The sequence below is a fragment of the Sinocyclocheilus grahami genome, unplaced genomic scaffold, assembly GCF_001515645.1.
Source record: "Sinocyclocheilus grahami isolate Dianchi unplaced genomic scaffold, SAMN03320097.WGS_v1.1 scaffold398.1, whole genome shotgun sequence".
Taxonomy (NCBI): Eukaryota; Metazoa; Chordata; class Actinopteri; order Cypriniformes; family Cyprinidae; genus Sinocyclocheilus; species Sinocyclocheilus grahami.
In genome coordinates, this window is record NW_015505577.1 from 1,251,394 (window position 1) to 1,270,553 (window position 19,160).

Consider the following 19,160-nt stretch of genomic DNA (forward strand, 5'->3'; position numbering starts at 1 on the left):
CATACCCTATTGTCAAGGTCGTCAGTCTGGTGGCGCTGCAGCTTCGTCTGCCTAATTCTTTCCGTTGTGTTCACCCTATCTTTCATGTTTCTCATTTTAAACCTGTCTTGCGTTCTCCCCATTCCCCTCATGTTTACATTCCTGTCCCCACTCCACCGCTAATTCCAGACGCCATGGATGGGGTTTTCAATATCTAGTGGACTGGGAGGGATATGGTCCGGAGGAGAGATCTTGGGTCCCGGCTCGGGACATACTGGACTGCTTGATGATTGAGGAGTTTCATTGCTGTCAGTCTCATTCCACCAGGGGTCCACCGGGTGGCGTCCCTGGGGGGAGGGGTACAATCGGTCTCTTCTCCTGCACGTGTTTTTGTTTTCCTTTCTATGTGTCGGCTGCACGCAGCTGACTGCCTTCTGAATTCAGCGTGGCCATGCACATGCTCACAGCTGCTTCTCATTTTCTCATTTTGTTTCTCCCTATTTTTACATCTCGTCTTCTCTTTATTATTTTGACTTTACATTTTTTCAGTTGTACCGGTTAGCCGTTAGTTTTTGTTTTTCTGTTTCCCCAGCTCGACTTTCTGATGCCTGTTGTGTTGCCAGTGTGGCTAAACAACAATGGGAGGAGGTATCAAGGAAAAGGGCATGACATAAACTAGAAACAAGAACTTCAAAATAAAAAACTGACTTGACCAAAAACATTAAATGGGAAACAAAATAAATGTCTACATAAATGTTAAAAATAAGATCAATATTTTATGGAAATGGGTGCTTGCTAAATTGAAAAAATTTTGATTTATGTGTTACAGTTGTGTAGTGAGCAGCAAGAGAGCCGTCCGTTACTGAGCCCTTCTATTGATGATTTCCAGAGTGAGAGCAAGAGTGATACATCTACACGGCCAGTCACCTCCAACACAGCAGGTTCCCCCATAATTACTGCGCTGTCATCTGTTCCTCCTCTCCTTCTCACTCGTCTGCTCTTCTCTTATCCTATCTCCAATTTGTGTTCCTTGGCATTTACTCTTTGTCTCAATGAATCCTTTAAACTCAAAATTGTAAAATTTTTTAGGTATCAGTGTTTCAATATTCATGATTGAAAATTGCATATTACCTAAGAATAGAAGATTTTTAAGGATTTTTTGTACCCATAAATGTGTTATTTGGTTAATAGAATAAGAGAATACAGGTTTTCATTATGGATGACTCTTATTGACAATGTTTTGTCTCTATTCTTGTCCACAGCACTAGACTTGGTGGACTTGAGTGAACCTTATGAGAGAAGGTGGAGCTGGGACAGATGGAGTCCCCGTGGGTCTCGTAAGAATGGTTTCTCTAAGAGTAGCCGTCACAAGAAGAAGACTGAAGAGACAGAGCTGATCCAGGTGGAAACAGAGCCATCATCTCCCAGCCGTTCTAACCCTGAAAGAGCCTCATTAGATTCAGGTATATAGCTTGTTAAGGAAATACACTTTGGCATTGTTGTTAAAATTCACCATAAGTCCGTTTAGTTGTCAATTGAGATAATTTTGCATTGATATCTTTTACCTTTGGTGCCATCTGCAACATAGGAGCTGTGACGACAGAGTAGAGGATCCACATGCAAGGCTTTATTAGAAGCGTAGTCAGACAGGCAAGGTCACACACCGGCAAAACAGTACAATCTAAGGAACAGACAAAAGATTAATCCTATACGCAGGCAATGGTCAGGGCAGGCAGCAAACAGTCAATAACAAGGAAACAGTCCAGGGTCACAAACAAGGCAAGGCAAGGTAAGAAGGTAAGAAAAAAGGCAAAACAGGAGAACACGGGTACGCTACAGGCTAACAATCAACAGCCATGTGTTTGTGACTGAGTGGCTCCTTTATACTCCTTCTAATGTGAAGCAGCTGTGAGCTGGTGATGAGTGCTGATAAGTCTGGGCAAAGGATTGTGGGAAATGGAGTCCTGAGTGAATGGTAAAAGTCAGGGATGAAGTGCCCTCTGGTGGAGATCATGGGCACTCCAGTGTGTGATCATGACAGAGCCCCCCCCCCCCACCCAAAAGGGGCTTCCAGACACTCCTTAACAGACCAGAGTCCAGGAGGGAGGTGGAGCTGAGGCGTAACGGGGGAGAGATGGAGGGCCAGTCCATGAGAAATGGGAGGAACAGGGGACTGAGGCAAATCTGGCGGAGCAGGAAACCAAAGCGGAGCAGTGAGCAAAGGCAGAGTCATTTGAATTACATTCCATTACAAGATGGATGGACAGTTCATTAGTAGCATCCATGGCCGGTCTAGGACAGGACGAGAGTACATAGGCGGTCTCCTTGACCGTGACGAAACAGTCAGGAAGTTCACAGACGGCCTCCATAGCAGTGACAGAACAGGTAGAGAGTTCACAGACGGCCTCCAGAGCCGTGACAGGATAGGCAGCGAGCTCACAGATGGCCTCCAGAGTCGTGACAGGACAGGCAGAGAGTTCACAGACGGCCTCCAGAGCCTTGACAGAACAGGCAGAGAGTTCACAGACGGCCTCCATAGCCTTGACAGGACAGGCAGAGAGTTTACAGACAGCCTTCAAAGCCTTGACAAGACAGGCAGAGAGTTTACAGAAGGCCTCCATAGCCGTGACAGGACAGGCAGAGAGTTCACAGGCGGCTTCCATAGCCGTGACAGGACAGGCAGAGAGTTTACAGTTCATAGACAACCTCTGTGGTCGGTTCAGGACCGGACACAAGTTCATAGGTGGCCTCCGTGGCTAGACCTCCTTGGTCGTGACAGGGTAATCAGAGAGTTCAGGAAAGACCTCCTTGGTCTAAAAGGAGTAAATTCAGAGGCAGTCTTTGCGACCATCTCAGGCAGGGCTGATAGTTCATGATTGGCTTCGAGGGCAGAGACCGGTTTGACAGGGGATTCATTGACGGTCTCCATGACCTTGTTGGGACAGACAAAGGATTCATAGGTGGACACCCCTGTCTTGAGAGGAGCTGAGGCGAACACCCCCGCTACCTCTGGAGGTTCTGCAGCGGATGCTGCCACCTCTGGAGGTTCTGCAGCTTATGCCATCACCTCTGGAAATTCTGCAACGGATGCCACAGAAAGTTCATAGACGGCCCTTACGGCCATAACAGAGGCATCGGGAAAGAGGGAAACATCGGCAAACTGGAATACAAGCGGGTTCTGGGTCTAGAGTGGGAGCCACCACCTTGGAAGGTTCTGCAGTGGAAGCTGGAACCTCTGGGGAAACTACGGTGGTGTCTGTGGCCCAAACTCAGAGAATGGTCGTAGCCATTACTGGTAGGACAGAGAATAGATCGTCTATCTCAGAGACTGAAGGTGCTGTGCCTGGGGAACTGAGGTGAGAGCATTGAAACAATGTTGCTTGAGAGAGTTGAAACAGTGTCGTTTGAGAGCGTTGAAACAGTGTCGCTTGAAAACACTGAGTCTGCGTGGCTCGGGAGCGGAGAGTTTGTGGGGTAATCCACAGCTCAGACAGACACCAGCGGTAGATCCTCCACACTTGATACCAGTCTTGGACTGACAGGATTGTGGAGGGCTCAAGCAGAATAGTCACGACTGGACGCTGCTTGGGAGTGGCAGCTGTGACGAGAAGAGGTTCTGGAACGGTGGCCATGATTGGACATGACTCTGGAACGGCGGCCATGATGGGACGAGACGCTGGAATGGCAGCCATTTTGAGAACAGTTTCTGGGTTGGCAGCCATTTTGTGAATTGTCTCTGAGCTGGCGGCCAATTTGTGATAAGTCTCTGCCTCTCCCACAGTGAAAGGTGAACCACATAGTGACAGTGCATAATCCATAAAGTCTCTTTGTGTACAATTGAATTTCCCTTCAGGTAAGCATGATTTCACTGACACTCCAGTGTGTGATTGTGACACCCTCAGAGTTTACTGAGACTTGATGGTGTTGATTTTAAAAACCCTATAATTGGTGTTGTCCTATAACTAAAACTGTACCACCTGTGCTCGGAATTTGGGTATTGTTTTTGACCAGGCTCTCAAATTTGATAGACAAATAAATTCAGTTGTTAAACCAGCACTGTTTCAGCTTAAGATGATTGCTAAAATAAAATCTTTTCTTTCTTTTAATGATCTGGACACTGTTGTTGGCACATTTATTTCAACAAGATTGGATTATTTTTATTTTTTTTAATCTTTGTTATAAATTTGTGATTGTTTTATATTGTTATTTGTTTTATGTATTTATTTTTTTGTGCAGCACTTTGGTCAACTTTGTTAATATTAAATGTGCTCGGAATTTGGGTATTGTTTTTGACCAGGCTCTCAAATTTGATAGACAAATAAATTCAGTTGTTAAACCAGCACTGTTTCAGCTTAAGATGATTGCTAAAATAAAATCTTTTCTTTCTTTTAATGATCTGGACACTGTTGTTGGCACATTTATTTCAACAAGATTGGATTATTTTTATTTTTTTTAATCTTTGTTATAAATTTGTGATTGTTTTATATTGTTATTTGTTTTATGTATTTATTTTTTTTGTGCAGCACTTTGGTCAACTTTGTTAATATTAAATGTGCTATATATATATCAACAACTTTACAATCTAATGCAAAATTTCACATTTCTAAAAAAAATTGGACAATGTGGTATTATTATGATTATGATCTACCTGGGTTAACCCAGACGCCATAAATATGGAAGCTGTATCTCCATGCTCAGAACAAAATGTTAATTCATGAAACCCTATAACACATTAGGCAAGTTGTCCCTTATAATGAAATAGCCTGCATTTATGAAATTAATTTAAGTGTAAAGTTATTTTAATCAATTTAAGAGGTGCTTATGATTAAATTTACAGCTGATTTAATCCAAGCATTCCATTCATCAGGAAGCAGTTACTCTGTACTTTAGCATTCACATTAGTATATTATTAGATTTAAAGTACTGGAACTAAATTGCTGGAAAATTATGGAAATGTTTCAAACACACAGAACTTTGGCTTTCATGACACTGATGCCCCAAGTAGGAATGTATTCATTTTTATTTTAGCTTTATTGTTTGTCTCAAGCTTATGCTTGAAATGGTTTAAAATGAAATGCTACACTGGCTTATTTTAATCCTCTGGAAAGCTTTAACAACTTGCACTGTAAAGTTCATTTCCAGTAGATTATGCCTTAAGCTTCTGTAAGATAAACCATTGCCATGTTTTCCCTGTTGTACTATATTTATCATTCCACAGCCCAACTGCTTTAATCAATTGCGAGCTGAGATAGGCAGTCCTTGAGCTGTAAGCTGTATCCTTATCTGCTGCTGGGTAGCCTTAATCTACCTTTTGCACCAATGTGTTGTTTCATTAAAAGCAGTTTGTGACAGCCTGTCTCACTCCATACTCACTGTCCTGTCTCCAGTGAGCAACTCACCCTTGGCGAAATGGGAGGAGGTGAGCCTTCACCCAGACAGTGCCTTGAATGGAGGGCGGAAGTGGAGATATGAGAGGAAGAGGTGCACCTCCAACCATTCATCTAGTGAGCTTTTGTGGTACGGTCAGGTTTACATCATTGTGCATATTTTATCATAGTGTCCTAAACAGGCCTGATATGATATGTTTCCATATTTAGTGTTTAATATAGTCACAAGGTGTGCTTAACTGTTTTTGGAGCCATAAAGATCAAATTTATGCTGCTTTAATAATTAATATTGGGGTAAAACAAAAACAAAGCATGTTGAATTTTTACATTCTATTCCCCAAAACCATTAAATTAGATTTAATAAGCCTTTAATAAGATTTAAATTAGATTTAATAAGCCTTTAACTTAACACGTAGTTAGGTTAAAAAACTTTTGGACAGCTGTGTCACTAACAGTGTGAATGTTGCATTATTTAAAAAAAACTAATTACACCATACCAGTATTATAAATGGAAGTGAATATTTTGAGTCCATTTGACATATTTTATCATTCTCTCTTCAAATCATCCTGAGTGGCCTCTTTTTCTGTCTTTGAGTTTTGGGGGGTAAATCTATTGGATATAAAAGATAAAGAAATGCAATGTATTTTTAAGAGTGTGATCATTTATCTTAGATGTTAGATTTGAGTTGTTTAATTCAGTTGAATAATTCAGTTGCCTTTGTTCATCATTACCATTATTGCAAGCAATAATATCATTATTCACAGCATCTTGTCCTTTTCAGGTCTGCAGACTTTAAAACAGATTTCTCTTACAGGCATAGTACCCTGGAGCTCGGCATTAGCACGGAGTCAGACCCTGGGCCGGCCCCTCAGGTACACACTAATGATACTTTGATCTCATGTAAAAGACTACAGCAGCATTCAGTATTGATCATCATCTCCCCTCCCACTCAGAAAATTGTTCCTGTGTGCACTTAAAATGGTACAAACCCTTCTCACTAGGGCCTTCTGCGGACAAATTTGTTCAATTAGAACATTAGCTGAGGTACCTGAGGAAAGGCACATACATCTTTGTATATGACAGGTACAGAATGCTACTATAAAAGGCCTTGTTTGAAGTACAGGATTTTTACCCTCATGTACCCCTTTTCTGAGTGGGCATCAAAAATATATATTTGTCAGATTTTTCTGTATTGATTCCTCTTTGTGCGAGACGTTCTATTTATTTCTCAGATACTAGTAAGGATTTAAAGTGCCCCTATTATGGATTATGAAAGGTTCATATTTTGGTTTTGGGAGTCCCCAACAACAGTTTGACATGCATGCAAGGTCAAAAAACACTTTCATTGTCTTACAATATGCATTTATTTTTTACCTTATTTGCTCAAGGCCTCCCAAACGATTCGCTCAATGATTCATTTTTCCAAACCCCTGCTTTGCGTGTGATTGAGCGGTCCTCTAATCTGCGGTGATTGGTCCGATGACCCAGTCTGTTGTGATTGGTCTACCGCATGCAGGGCATGTCGGAAATGGAAAGCCCATAACTCCAGGTAATATCAACGACAAACATTCACTATTCATCGACACATTTCTAGACAATTGCGAGCGAACAGATATTGCTGTTAGCCGGTTAGCCAGAGACCTACAAGCTGCGCGGAGTGAACACAACACACACAACTAAATACGTATTTTGCATGCTACAGAGAACATGAGAGCAACAATTTTTAATACTTACAGGTTGTGATTTGGAGGAGGAAGAAGCTGGTTCAAATAAACTGGGTACTGATCCTTCCTTCAATCCCGCTTGTACGCATTTAGGTTGCTGTTGCAGTCATCAGTAAAATCCCAGGGACACAACTCAAGGTTGGAGCTATACTGCTGTGGTATTGCTGTAAAAATGAACTTTAACCATTGATTCTTCACAGCCTCGTCCTTTGGCATTAAAAAAAAACAGATTTACCCTCACAGTGAAGAGCACAGCGTCTTCTCGACATGATGCTATCCACAGGAATCCGTGGTTCAAATAAACTGGGTACTGATCCTTCCTTCAATCCCGCTTGTACGCATTTAGGTTGCTGTTGCAGTCATCAGTAAAATCCCAGGGACACAACTCAAGGTTGGAGCTATACTGCTGTGGTATTGCTGTAAAAATGAACTTTAACCATTGATTCTTCACAGCCTCGTCCTTTGGCATTAAAAAAAAAACAGATTTACCCTCACAGTGAAGACCACAGCGTCTTCTCGACATGATGCTATCCACAGGAATCCGCTACAGTGTTTGAGGGAGGGGGGGTTCAAGTTTTCCCAGGTCTGCGTGTGCAACAAGTGGGCGGGCATTAAGGCCCGTTCACACCAAGCACGATAACTATAAAGATAACGATAAAGATATCGTTCTAAAAATCGTTCTCAATATTAAAGAATAGCATAGTTCACACCACAACTTTAACAATAATGATACAGAGAAACGATATCATTGTGATCGCTTTCAAAATGATTTTTTTCCCCAGCTGATGAACGATAAAACACTGACAGCCAATCAGGATCCATCCTGCTATCACGAGCTGGAGAATTTAAAGCAGCAGACGCATGTGCGCTTAGAATAAACAGACGATATTGTTCGCTGGTGTGGACGCTAATATCGTTATCTTTATAGTTATCTTTATAGTTATCGTGCTTGGTGTGAACGGGGCTTTACTGTATGCTAATGTTTCATGTTGACGTCAACATGAAACGGCTTGGGATTCGTTTTAAAAACGACTCGTTTAAATGACTCAGTGTTGACTCTTTCTTTTGAGAGACAATAACTTTATACACGGTTCACTTTTAGATTTAAAACTTTGCAGGATGTTTTCATTCACTTAGAGCTGTGTTACACACTGCATGAAGGGTACTTTTCAAAAATCCATAATAGGGGCACTCTAAATCATAAACATCTTAGACATCTTCTAAATGTCTATTTGACATCTGATAGGAAACGTCCTATAGACGTATTGCAGATGAGCAAATGCGCTAAAAAATGCAGATGTCAAATAGACGTTTCTGAGATGTACATGTGCTATCAGGGACTTGCCTCAAATCTCAAAGGTAAAATAATTTCAAAGGTAAAATTCATAGTCAACAAATGCATGACAGAAATGTTTGCACTGAATTATGTTCTTATTTCCACGGGTCCTTAAAACGTCTTCGGTTAAATTGTTTACATTTAAGGCCATGAAAACTCTTAAATGGTACAAAAAGTCTAAATTATAAGAGGTCTTTGGGGACGGAAAGCTAATGCATTATAAAAATCTAAACAATTAAGGCACTAAGATATAATAATATGTTATTTAATATAATAATTAACTGATAATAATTGTTTAAATTAATATAATAATTGATACTTTTGATCCGTTTTCTTAAAAATTGTTTAAAGGTTGAAATGTGAAGTGCAGATCTTAAAAAGGTCTTAAATTAGATTTTAAAAATCATGCAGATACCAGGTTATTTTATGGTACCATTTGGAATAACAATTTTTTTTAATAAGCCCTTTTTAACAGTCCTCTTAGGTTGTTTTGAGAATGTTCTGTAGGCCACTAATTTAAAAAGGACCTTGTTTGTTGCAAATTTACAGACAATGCAATTGAGATGTTTACATTGGCTTGTTGGGGTAATATTTCTGTCCACTGGCAACAAAGTTTTCCTTCTGAATTAGCATAACAGCACAAGTTTTATAGTTAAATAAATATTTAAAAACAAATTATATTAGTTATACTTTAATTTCCTTCAATAAAAAGGAGATTGAGTAAGACGGTGTAAAAGGTGTGTGGACGTGGATTAGTAATCTGGCCCCTTGGTATAAAGGAGAAACAATGCTGGCCCTCGTCACTATCAAAGTTGCCCATCCCTGCTCTACATGATAAAACAATAGATTAACTGTTCAAATTTATTACAAAGTATTTGGGTACTGTCACAGAGTCACCAGCAACACCAGATCCTCCAGCTCCACCCACCTGATCACAATCACCCGAATTCTGATACACTTCACCTGTCAACACTAATCGAGTCACAGTATAAAGCCACCTTCCTATCACCACCTCAGTGTCTGGTCTTGTTGTTCACTAGCCTGCATCAAGTTATCTGGCTACTTGCCTGCTCTACCTACCTGTTCGTCGAATTCATCCCAGTTGTTTGCCATCATCTTCAGTCTTCCACCCAGCACGTTGTCTCAGCCTCACCCTGCAAGAATCCTCAGGGACTGTTCAGCTAAGTCTTTGCTCAAGATTATCAGCTATACTATCTCACCTATGATCATTGCTTGCTCCTCTCCTGAACCCTGTAATAAAGCTCTGTGAGACCGTCATTTACCTGTGTTGTCTCCTTCTGTTTGCTGACAGAAGACAAGACCAACAACATGCAAAACAACACAGTTCAAGCAATGATCAGAACCCGGACCTGTTTGCTGAGCTCGTGCAAGATATTCGTCAATCCCTTCAACTTCTCATCACCTCTCCTTCACTATCTGCCTTCGCCTGTCCCATGGCCTGCCCAGCGACATACTCTGGTGAGGTGGAGGAAAGAAGCAGATTTCTCTTATAATGCTTGCTCTTCTTCGAGGTGCAGCCGCAACTATTCTGCAGCGAGTGGGCTAAGATTACTTATATTAATTCACTCTTGTTTGGGCATGCATTGCAATGGGCACGTTCCATATGGGATGCCAACGGTGCAATAGCCAACTCACTCATGGCTTTTGTCACCCACTTCAGAGGTTTTTGGACAGAAAGCCAACGATCTGTCCATCAACGATCAACTCTTCCGGTTTCGCCAAGGCCAATCCACTGTGAGTGACTATGCGCTGCAATTCCACACTCTAGTGGCAACCAGCGGCTGAAATGAGATGGCGCTCATCACTGCATTCAGACAAAGGCTTAATGCAAACATCTGTCAGCAAATGGCCATTTATGATGATGTTGTGGGACATCCAAAAAGCCAATCGCATCTAACAATGCCTAACAGCCTGCACATTGGCCCAACCTCATGCATCTCCTCCACCTGCCTCACCATCTGTCTCACCTCCAGCACCAGAACTGATGCAAATTGACTCTTACCACCTCACTCGTACAGAGCATCAACGGAGAATGAATAACGGGCTCTGTCTGTACTGTGGAGCAACAAGGCATCTGATATCTGCCTGTCCTGTCCATCCACCACGCCCAGCGGTGAGTACCCTTCAGTTACAGCCTATGATAGCACCATTAACTTGTACTACTGTGCTGGTAACCAGTGCCAAACGATCTATTTTAGCGCAAGCCCTGCTCGACTTGAGATCTGCCGGGAAATTAATCTCCCTGAACCTTTTTCATCAACTCAACCTCAAAATGAAAACCTATTCTCAACCGTAAAATATCCACACTATACTGGGAAAACAGCTGGGCAAAGGCAAAATCCAGTATTGCTCACCCACTATCACGCTCCGCAGCAAGAGCCCATCTCCTTTCTGGTGCTGGAGGGTTCAACTGCCGACGTCATCCTGGGGTGCCCTTGGTTGACTCAACATTCTCCATTCGTAACATCATCAGGCCACTTTGAATATCAGATGATGGCGTATGGCCTCTCCAACTCACACCCGGTCTTCCAAGGGTTCATGAATGAGTTGATCCGGGAGTACCTCCACCGCTTTGTGATTGTGTACATTGACGACATCCTCATCTACTCCTGGAACCTGGCTGAACATCGCCACCATGTGAAACAGGTCCTTCAGAAGTTAAGAGAGCACATCCAGCATGATACCATTCAATTCCTCAGTTACATAATCGACCATCATGGCATTCACATGGACCAGAGGAAGGTACAAGCCGTCAGAGACTGGCCTCAACCTACTACCATCAAGGAACTCCAAAGTTTCATAGGTTTTGCCAGTTTCTATCGCCGATTCATCTCCAACTTCAGCCAAATCTGTGCACCTCTCACCTCACTCCTCAAGAATAAGACCAAGTCTATGTCCTGATTGCCTGATGCCATCAACGTCTTCAATCAGCTCATGAAAGCCATCGGGACCGCTCCTACCCTGGCACACCCGGATTGATGAAGTAGATGTATCCACGGTCGGGGTAGGAGCAGTCCTGTCCCAACGTCACAGAGAGTCTCCCATCCTCCATCCATGTGCCTTCTACTCCAAGAAACTATCCCTGGCAGAGCAAAACTATGACATTGGAAACCGGGGGCTCCTAGCTATCAAGCTTGCACTAGAGGAGTGGCGATCCCTGGCTGGAGGGAGCCAACCACCCTTTTTAAGTAATAACTGATAACCGTAATCTGGAATATCTTCGCAATACTAAATGTCTCAACCCCCGACAAGCCCGCTGGGCTTTGTTCTTCACCCACTTCAACTTTACAGTCACTTACTGGCCCAGATCAAAGAACCAAAAAGCAGACGCACTCTCCTGTATCCATCACCCCAAGGACAATAACTCTCCTCTGGAACCCATCCTCCCTCCAGCCATCATTGTGAGTCCCATCCAGTGGTCCCTTGATGATCAGATCTCAGAAGCCACTCACTCTGAGCCTGCTCTGCTGGGAGGTCCAGAAGGGAAGCTTTATGTACCATCATCCCTACGGCTAACCCTTCTGGGCTCTGGACACCCAGGCAGCCAGCAAACCCTCTCAATCCTCCAACATCACGACTGGTGGCCCAACATGGCTCGGGAAGGCTCCCAATTTGTTAAGAGCTGCTCGGTCTGTGCCATCTCCAAGACTCCCCGACACCTACCTCAAGGAAAACTAGTTCTATAACCATTTCCTTCCCTGGGCCTAGTATGCACAGAACTCACTATGGCAAAGCACCACTGGCCTGACACCTTTCCAGTGCATACTTGGTTTTCAGCTGCCCCTGTTTCCCTGGTTAGGTGAGCCGTCAGATGTTCCAGCTGTGAATCATTGGTTCTAGGAGAGCAAGATGGTCTGGGACTTCAGCACGTCCATCTGCAACAGGCAGTTCGGAGACATAAAATCCAGGCAAATGCTCGCCGCTCCCCAATACCACATGAGTCAAAATGTCTGGCAAAAAGTCAACACCATCCTGGACTCCCGGCGACGAGGCGTCCGTCTTGAGTATCTTGTGGATTTGGAAGGATACGGCCCAGAGGAGAGATCATGGGTTTCACGTGATGACATCCTTGATCCAGCATTTATTAACAGAGTTCCATGATTAGCATCCTGACTGTCCTGCACGACGAGGACATGGTCATCCTCGTCGCTGCATCGTGCAGTCATCTGGATCAGCTGATGCACTTCACCTGTAAACACTAATCAAGTCACCGTATAAAGCCACCTTCCCATCACTACCTTAGTGTCTGGTCTTGCATCAACTTGCCTGCTCTACCTACCTGTTCGTTGAATCCATCCCAGTCGTCTGCCTTCATCTTCTGTCTTCGACCCAGCACGTTGTCTCAGCCTCACCCTGCAAGAAACCTCAGTGACTGTTCTGCTAAGTCTTTGCTCAAGATTATCAACGATATTATCTCACCCGTGATCATTGCTTGCTCCTCTCCAGAAGCCTGTATTAAAGCTCTGTGAGACCGTCATTTACCTGTGTTGTCTCCTTCTGTTTGCTGACAGATACTATCTACTTGTCAAATATTATGCGTTTCACACCACAATTTCAAATCTACTTTGTTTGCGGTACTGCGGGGCGGGGCGGGGCGGGGCTAAAGTTATCTAACCTTTAGTAACTAGTATCCTCTGTGGTTACTTTGCTAGAACATCTGTGTAAACTTGAGAGGAACTGGCTTCGCACATCCACTAAAAATCCCATCGAATTCAGATAAATTTAAATCCCAATATGGCAAATAAATTTAGTTAGTTCTTGACATAATAGTTATGAAAAAATATCTAGCATCTTTTATTTGCAGATACCTCTTGGTTTGGTAGTTCATCGTCTCATGTATATTTTAGTGTGGCTTGAGTGTTCAAATACTTTTTGTGGCCACTGTATACTAAAAAATTAATATTGGCCATAACTTTAAGGTTGCTTATTCAGCATGATCTGAGGACAAAGATGGTGTTACAAAGCGACTGCTGGTTGACCTTGTCTGCATGTGTGTGACCATCTGTGTGCACAGCGGCAGAGGCCCCTGCTGGGCGGTACTTTACTGGGGAGACGACACTCATTAGAGGAGGAGTTTGTTCGAGCCAAGGCTGCTGTGGAGGTGAGACAGAGTCCTTACAATACACACACACATGCTAACACAAGAAAATCACAAATCTTCATACCTCAAGGCTTATTCGCAATGTATCTGGTCACCTGGGAATTGCAGTTTCTTGCATTCTGTAAGGTCAGTTTTTAGCCGAACAGTGCAGCATTATCAAAAATGAAATCTCAAAGAGGATCTGCTTTGTGATGATGCCAGCTCTTACCTCTAGTCTTCCATCCAGAGATGCAGTAATATTCATAAGACATCCATTTTAATGTCATGTGCTCAGTAAAGAAACCAGTAAAAAAGGCCAGAGCATCTGTACTGTAGCTATATTAAACAGTGACACTAAAATCCAATCAATATCATGATTCAAACTGTCTGAAGTTTTCTGCTTCCTTCGTATGAAACTACTGTAACTTTTATAGCACACTCTAAGTATGCTTTTATATTTAAAATGCAATTTTAAGGAAGATTATTTCTGCCGTGAAACATATTTAACTGAACATAATTCCTATAGAAAAAAGTGTTTAAGCAAAACTTTACTGCTTATTCATATTTGTGAAATAATAATTAATGATATTTGTAAAAATAAAGAGAAACTTTTTACTTTTTAAACTAACAAAGTAAATAAAGATGTGTACATACAATCACAAGTATGTATGGTGTAAAGAAAATGTTACCGTAACAAATGAACACAGGGAGACAGGGTTTATTTAACACAAATGGTGCGATAACAGAACAGTCTTGAATGATAACATGGTGAAAACTTAAAGGCGATACTCGTATGTGCTGACGAGGATGGAGGATGAGGCAGACGAGATGACGAGGGCCACACAGACACAGGTAAACGGGAGATTATGCTGGAATAATCAAAAGAACAGGTTAGTAACAAGTCTGCAGCACAGTATGCACATACAAGGCCAGACAGTGTCCTTGATGAGGCTAGTGTTTGAGTGACAGGTGCATATGATTAGTCTGTGGCAGAGTCAGTTAATTTAACCTTTTTTTTTTTTTAAATGGTACAAAGGTTTTTCAAAACCATGCATCACACCAACATTAGTACAGATTCTTGGAAATTGTCACATGTGTTTTAAATACGCTTATCCAAAAGTTTATTTTATGTTTATTTTCCTTTATCAGGGACTCAAATACTTCCTGATTAATTGCTACAAAAGCTTATACCTGGTGCATATTATAAACTAAAGCAAAAATAAACACATTTAATAATAAAACAGCTGTTGAAACTATAAAGCTAGTGTGCAGGTTTTCTTGTGCTAGCTGGTGATTATTTGAGTACAGATGAATGACTCTGGAGAACCCTTGCGGTGTTGCAATTGCATGGCACCTCTTCGTCATGGTGACAGGACTGCTTGAGGGAACCGCAGGCAATCTAGGAAAAGATTGATCATCCATATTCCATTGGACTAATAACAGACACATTTATTTATTTGATTTATACCTGTGTATCAGTCATGCAAATGGAAAAGATGAGTGTGTATGACTGTTTGTTGTACGTGATCGTGTGCAGTGTGCAGTGTGCAGGATTTTCTGTGATTAATTGGCCCATCCAAAGGGTACCTTCATCACAGATACAGCACTCTCCCCTCATTTCCCCTGCAAACACTCAGTGAGTCAGCTCTAGGTGGACTGATGAAGCCTAAGCAATTGTTTGTGTGTTGCAAGATTAATTTGAGCTGCCAAGAAAAATAAAAACACGAAGATTTCCAGTCGTTGCTTTAAGAACTGGTTTATTCAAGCAGGGAGCCAAAGTAAGCAAACAAAGAATGCTGGGTGGAACACACACTAGCAAACCATGCACAAATGCACAGATGGTTGATTAAAAAGCCTTTTAGATCAATGTCATGGGCATGAATGAAGTTCACAGGGTTATTTGCTGTTTGCCTGATAAAATAAATGTCCTTATTCATGAAAGTGATGCTGATTTTTCCTTTGTCATGATTAGAAGCCCTTGAGAATACATAAATGGGAAGACTTTGACAGTGACTGTGATTACATGTGCAAGAATTTGATTGTATTCCCAATATTTATGTTATGTAAACATGTCAATCTGTGAACTGATTAAACTGATTAAGGTTTGTAGAAATCTGAATCTGAATACAGATGGTATAAGCCAAAATTAATCAGAATTCTGTGTCATGTAACCAACTTATTCTGAATTACACGCGTAATTTAATATTCACTTTTACTGCATCCGTGCATGTCCAAATGAAAGTAATTCTTAGAACTGTGCGATACATGGTGTACATGTCAGTACATAGTACTACGGAAAATAATCTGATGCAAATGACGTGATCTAAATGTGGTCACTAAGGCCATTACTTTTTGTTCTTTTTTTTCCCATGGTGATTGAAACTGTTAAGAGGTCTCTCTCTCTCTCTCTCTCTGTATGTGTGTGTATGTGTGAGTTTGTAAAAATTTTAAGACAAATTCACACACATGTACATCCACACACAGTCTGAGAGAGTAATTTAAGATAATACTTTCCTTTAGGGCTTTGCAGTACATGATGGACTGTAACTGGAATCTGCCCGGAATTATCATACCTCATCCGACACATACAACTGTGTATAAAAATACATATGCATACATTGTATGGTGCTTCTGCTGACCTCTCAGATTGATAAGAACTAGATACTGTATGAAAGCTGAGAGGTCTGTCTGTAATCCAAGCATAAATGTGCTTCTTGCCGATTATATTCTGGTGAATCCATAAAGATGAATATGTTGACCTTTTGACCTTGCTGCTTCAAATTACTTTACAGCATTTATAGCTAAAAAAACAATATGTCCTCATAAAACTGGAGCATGATTGTGAGTCTGGCTAGTCCTATGTGGAACAATTAAAATAAAAAAACACATAGCAATTCAAACGCTATTAAGTCTATCCTAATTATTCCCTGCTGGTATAAGTTATTAAAGCAGCGTTTTATAGATGCCAAATAACATCTCTCTGTAATGCTCTGTAACGCTGGTCACGTTTTATATGGTATTCCAATATTGGCTGTGTCCTAAATGGCTGTTAAACTGTCTCCCGCAGTCAGACACTGAGTTCTGGGATAAAATGCAGGCAGAGTGGGAGGAGCTGGCACGGAGGAACTGGTTGGAGGATGCTGACAGTGAAGGCCTGGTTCCACTTAACTTTTCACCCACTGAGAAGGTATTCTCAACCATTCAGAATGCTCTGCATCAGTGGTTCTCCACCATGAGATAGGCCCCCCTAGCAAATTCCAAGAGGGTCTTAGGGTGACTTTTATTTAAAATAATAAATTATTATTAATATATTAAAAATAATCTAATTTTAAACATCCCCTCTGGTGATCAATCAAGTTTTTTTTTAATCTACTGTTTTTTAATATGCTTAAAGACAAACCATGTGCAAATGCATCAGTCAACACCATTGTCAAGTATTTTCTCCCTAAAACTGCTGTCCCAAAGACAGTCTCTAAAACGTAAACCGGAACTGCCCCTGTCACAAACATTTAACTAATCCTGTCAACGTGCGGGGCGGGGCTTATGATATATTTTTATATCAAAGGTTTTTATAATAAATAGAGCTTTTTAGATTGATGCTGGGGCTTTTTAGGGTGGGTAGAATCTGCTATTACTGACACAGTTCGTTTGCTGGTTTCCATGGCTGCAATACACTGTGTCTTCCGCCAACTGGCAACCTGGGGTGCCAAAATACTATTGAATAAACTGCCAGTGGGCGGAATCACACATATCAAAACAAAACATTTCAAAGTAGAATAATTGGCTGTAGGATTGTTTTTCTGAGAAATGAGCAAGTGCATGTTTTTTTTTAAATATCTACAAAATCATAAATTTATGACAGTACTGTCAAAAAATTACATACTGCACCTTTAACCAACGGAAACTACTCTATTCATTGTTAACCAATCAAAGGTGCTGTTCCACACCACCGCATGAATGTATTTCATGATGGCTGCCCTCTGTATTGCATTTTATGTGACGGCAGAATTGATACAGTGGTAGATTATCACTTCAAACGTTATAGACTCCAGATGCTGGATAATGCTCTCTTTCATCGAAAATGATCTCTTATGTTCCATCATTGTGTGCTTCCAAACAGGTAGAGAATGTTCAGATATAGCCAAAAACTATACTGTGCTGCCTGTGCTACAGCCTGTGCAGGTGCTTTCTATGCAGTTAAGTTGTTTTGGGTGGCTGATGGGATGCTGCTATTCAGTTTCTTGGGTGTTCTGGATGGTTGCTTAAGATAAATTCTAAGAAGTTTGTAAGAATACAGTTCTGTTTCTTAAGAACATCCTTTTTTATTAATAAGAAAATGGCAGGGTTTAGTAGTGTTTTCTAATTGTATGGTGGTTCTTGTCAAAAATACCTCAAAGGCTGTATTTTTGTGCTGTGTGCAGATTACTGTAATAATCATAATATTTGTGTACACTATTTTCATTTCAACTGGCTTGATGGGAGTTGAACACCCAGTGTTGCATTTTTTATGTGATGTTTAGTATTTTAAGAGCCTGTGGCAAGATGGAGCGTTCTGTTGCTGCATTCATTTGAGTCTTAGTTTATTGTGTAGTGTCCTGGATGGTGTGAATGTTGGGCATATGGCTTTGCGGTGGATCATTTGAAGTGTAAGTTCCTGTGCCCTTTTCTTCTCCCCACGCCTCTGATTAGCCCAACTGCACTTTCCACTGCAATATTAAAGACCTCAGCATGATCTAATTATCAACACACCACCATCTACCTCTCCAGATTTATGAAAGGCTTACAATAAGTCCTGCTCTCAACTATTCTATTAAAATAATCATAATACATACTCGTGATTTTGATTGTTTTCTTTAAGCTTGTTTTTTGGTCCCTTTGCTTGCAGGGTTACTACTTTCATTCCAATAACCCTTACAAAGACTACACCAATGCCTTTGAACAGGGGCTGCAGAAATGCAGGGATGGGGAACTGAACAGTGCTGTACTACTGCTGGAGGCATCCATCTTACAAGACCCTCAAGACTCAGAGGTAAAGAACTCCAAGAGAAGTACAGCCCATTTATTGAGCATTTGTGTGTGTGTGTGTGTGTGTGTGTGTGTGTGTGTGTTTTAACATTCCTTACACATTAGCTGTTTTCCAAAACGTAGCAAGTGGCCTACTTAGACAACATTTTAGCGTGTGAAGTCTTAAAGGCTGTTCAGTAAGGTACTACTGTCTATTTAACCAAAATCAAAGGCAGCTTGACATCTTTTGCAATTAAGACAATCCCAGACTACATTACACAGAGCAAAAGGGAAAAAACAGATCCAAGATGATGGTTGACTATTGCAAGTATACTTCAGGTTCACTTTAAATATCTTGCATTTAAAGACCGATATTATAGAGAGATCATACAATCCTTATTAATAATCATATTAAAACACATTTTAGGCATACTATTAAGAAATGTGCATTGTGCAATAAAGAAATAGTCCAAATAAAATGTAATTATAATTTTATATCAGTTAGTCTTAAGTCATGTCAATAAATATGTCAAAGGATTTGAAGTATACTTACAGTAGTATGAAAAATGTATTTTAAATATGGCATAGGTTCTTTTTTACTAGGGGTGTGTGAGTGCGAGTATGTGTG

General features: G+C 41.2%; 1 protein-coding gene across 4 annotated transcripts in view; it reads left to right on the plus strand.

Moving 5' to 3' along the window:
• LOC107550448 (PEX5-related protein-like) overlaps window positions 1-19,160 on the plus strand; it is an 81,112-nt gene that overhangs the window by 52,552 nt on the left and 9,400 nt on the right. For 3 of the 4 annotated variants that reach the window (XM_016231726.1, XM_016231728.1, XM_016231729.1), the window contains 7 exons: window positions 809-920; window positions 1,242-1,442; window positions 5,367-5,496; window positions 6,149-6,239; window positions 13,463-13,549; window positions 16,596-16,715; window positions 18,414-18,557. In XM_016231726.1, the coding sequence (XP_016087212.1) occupies window positions 809-920; window positions 1,242-1,442; window positions 5,367-5,496; window positions 6,149-6,239; window positions 13,463-13,549; window positions 16,596-16,715; window positions 18,414-18,557 (885 nt within the window). The remainder of the gene's footprint in view (window positions 1-808; window positions 921-1,241; window positions 1,443-5,366; window positions 5,497-6,148; window positions 6,240-13,462; window positions 13,550-16,595; window positions 16,716-18,413; window positions 18,558-19,160) is intronic. The other variant, XM_016231727.1, reaches the window with a different exon arrangement.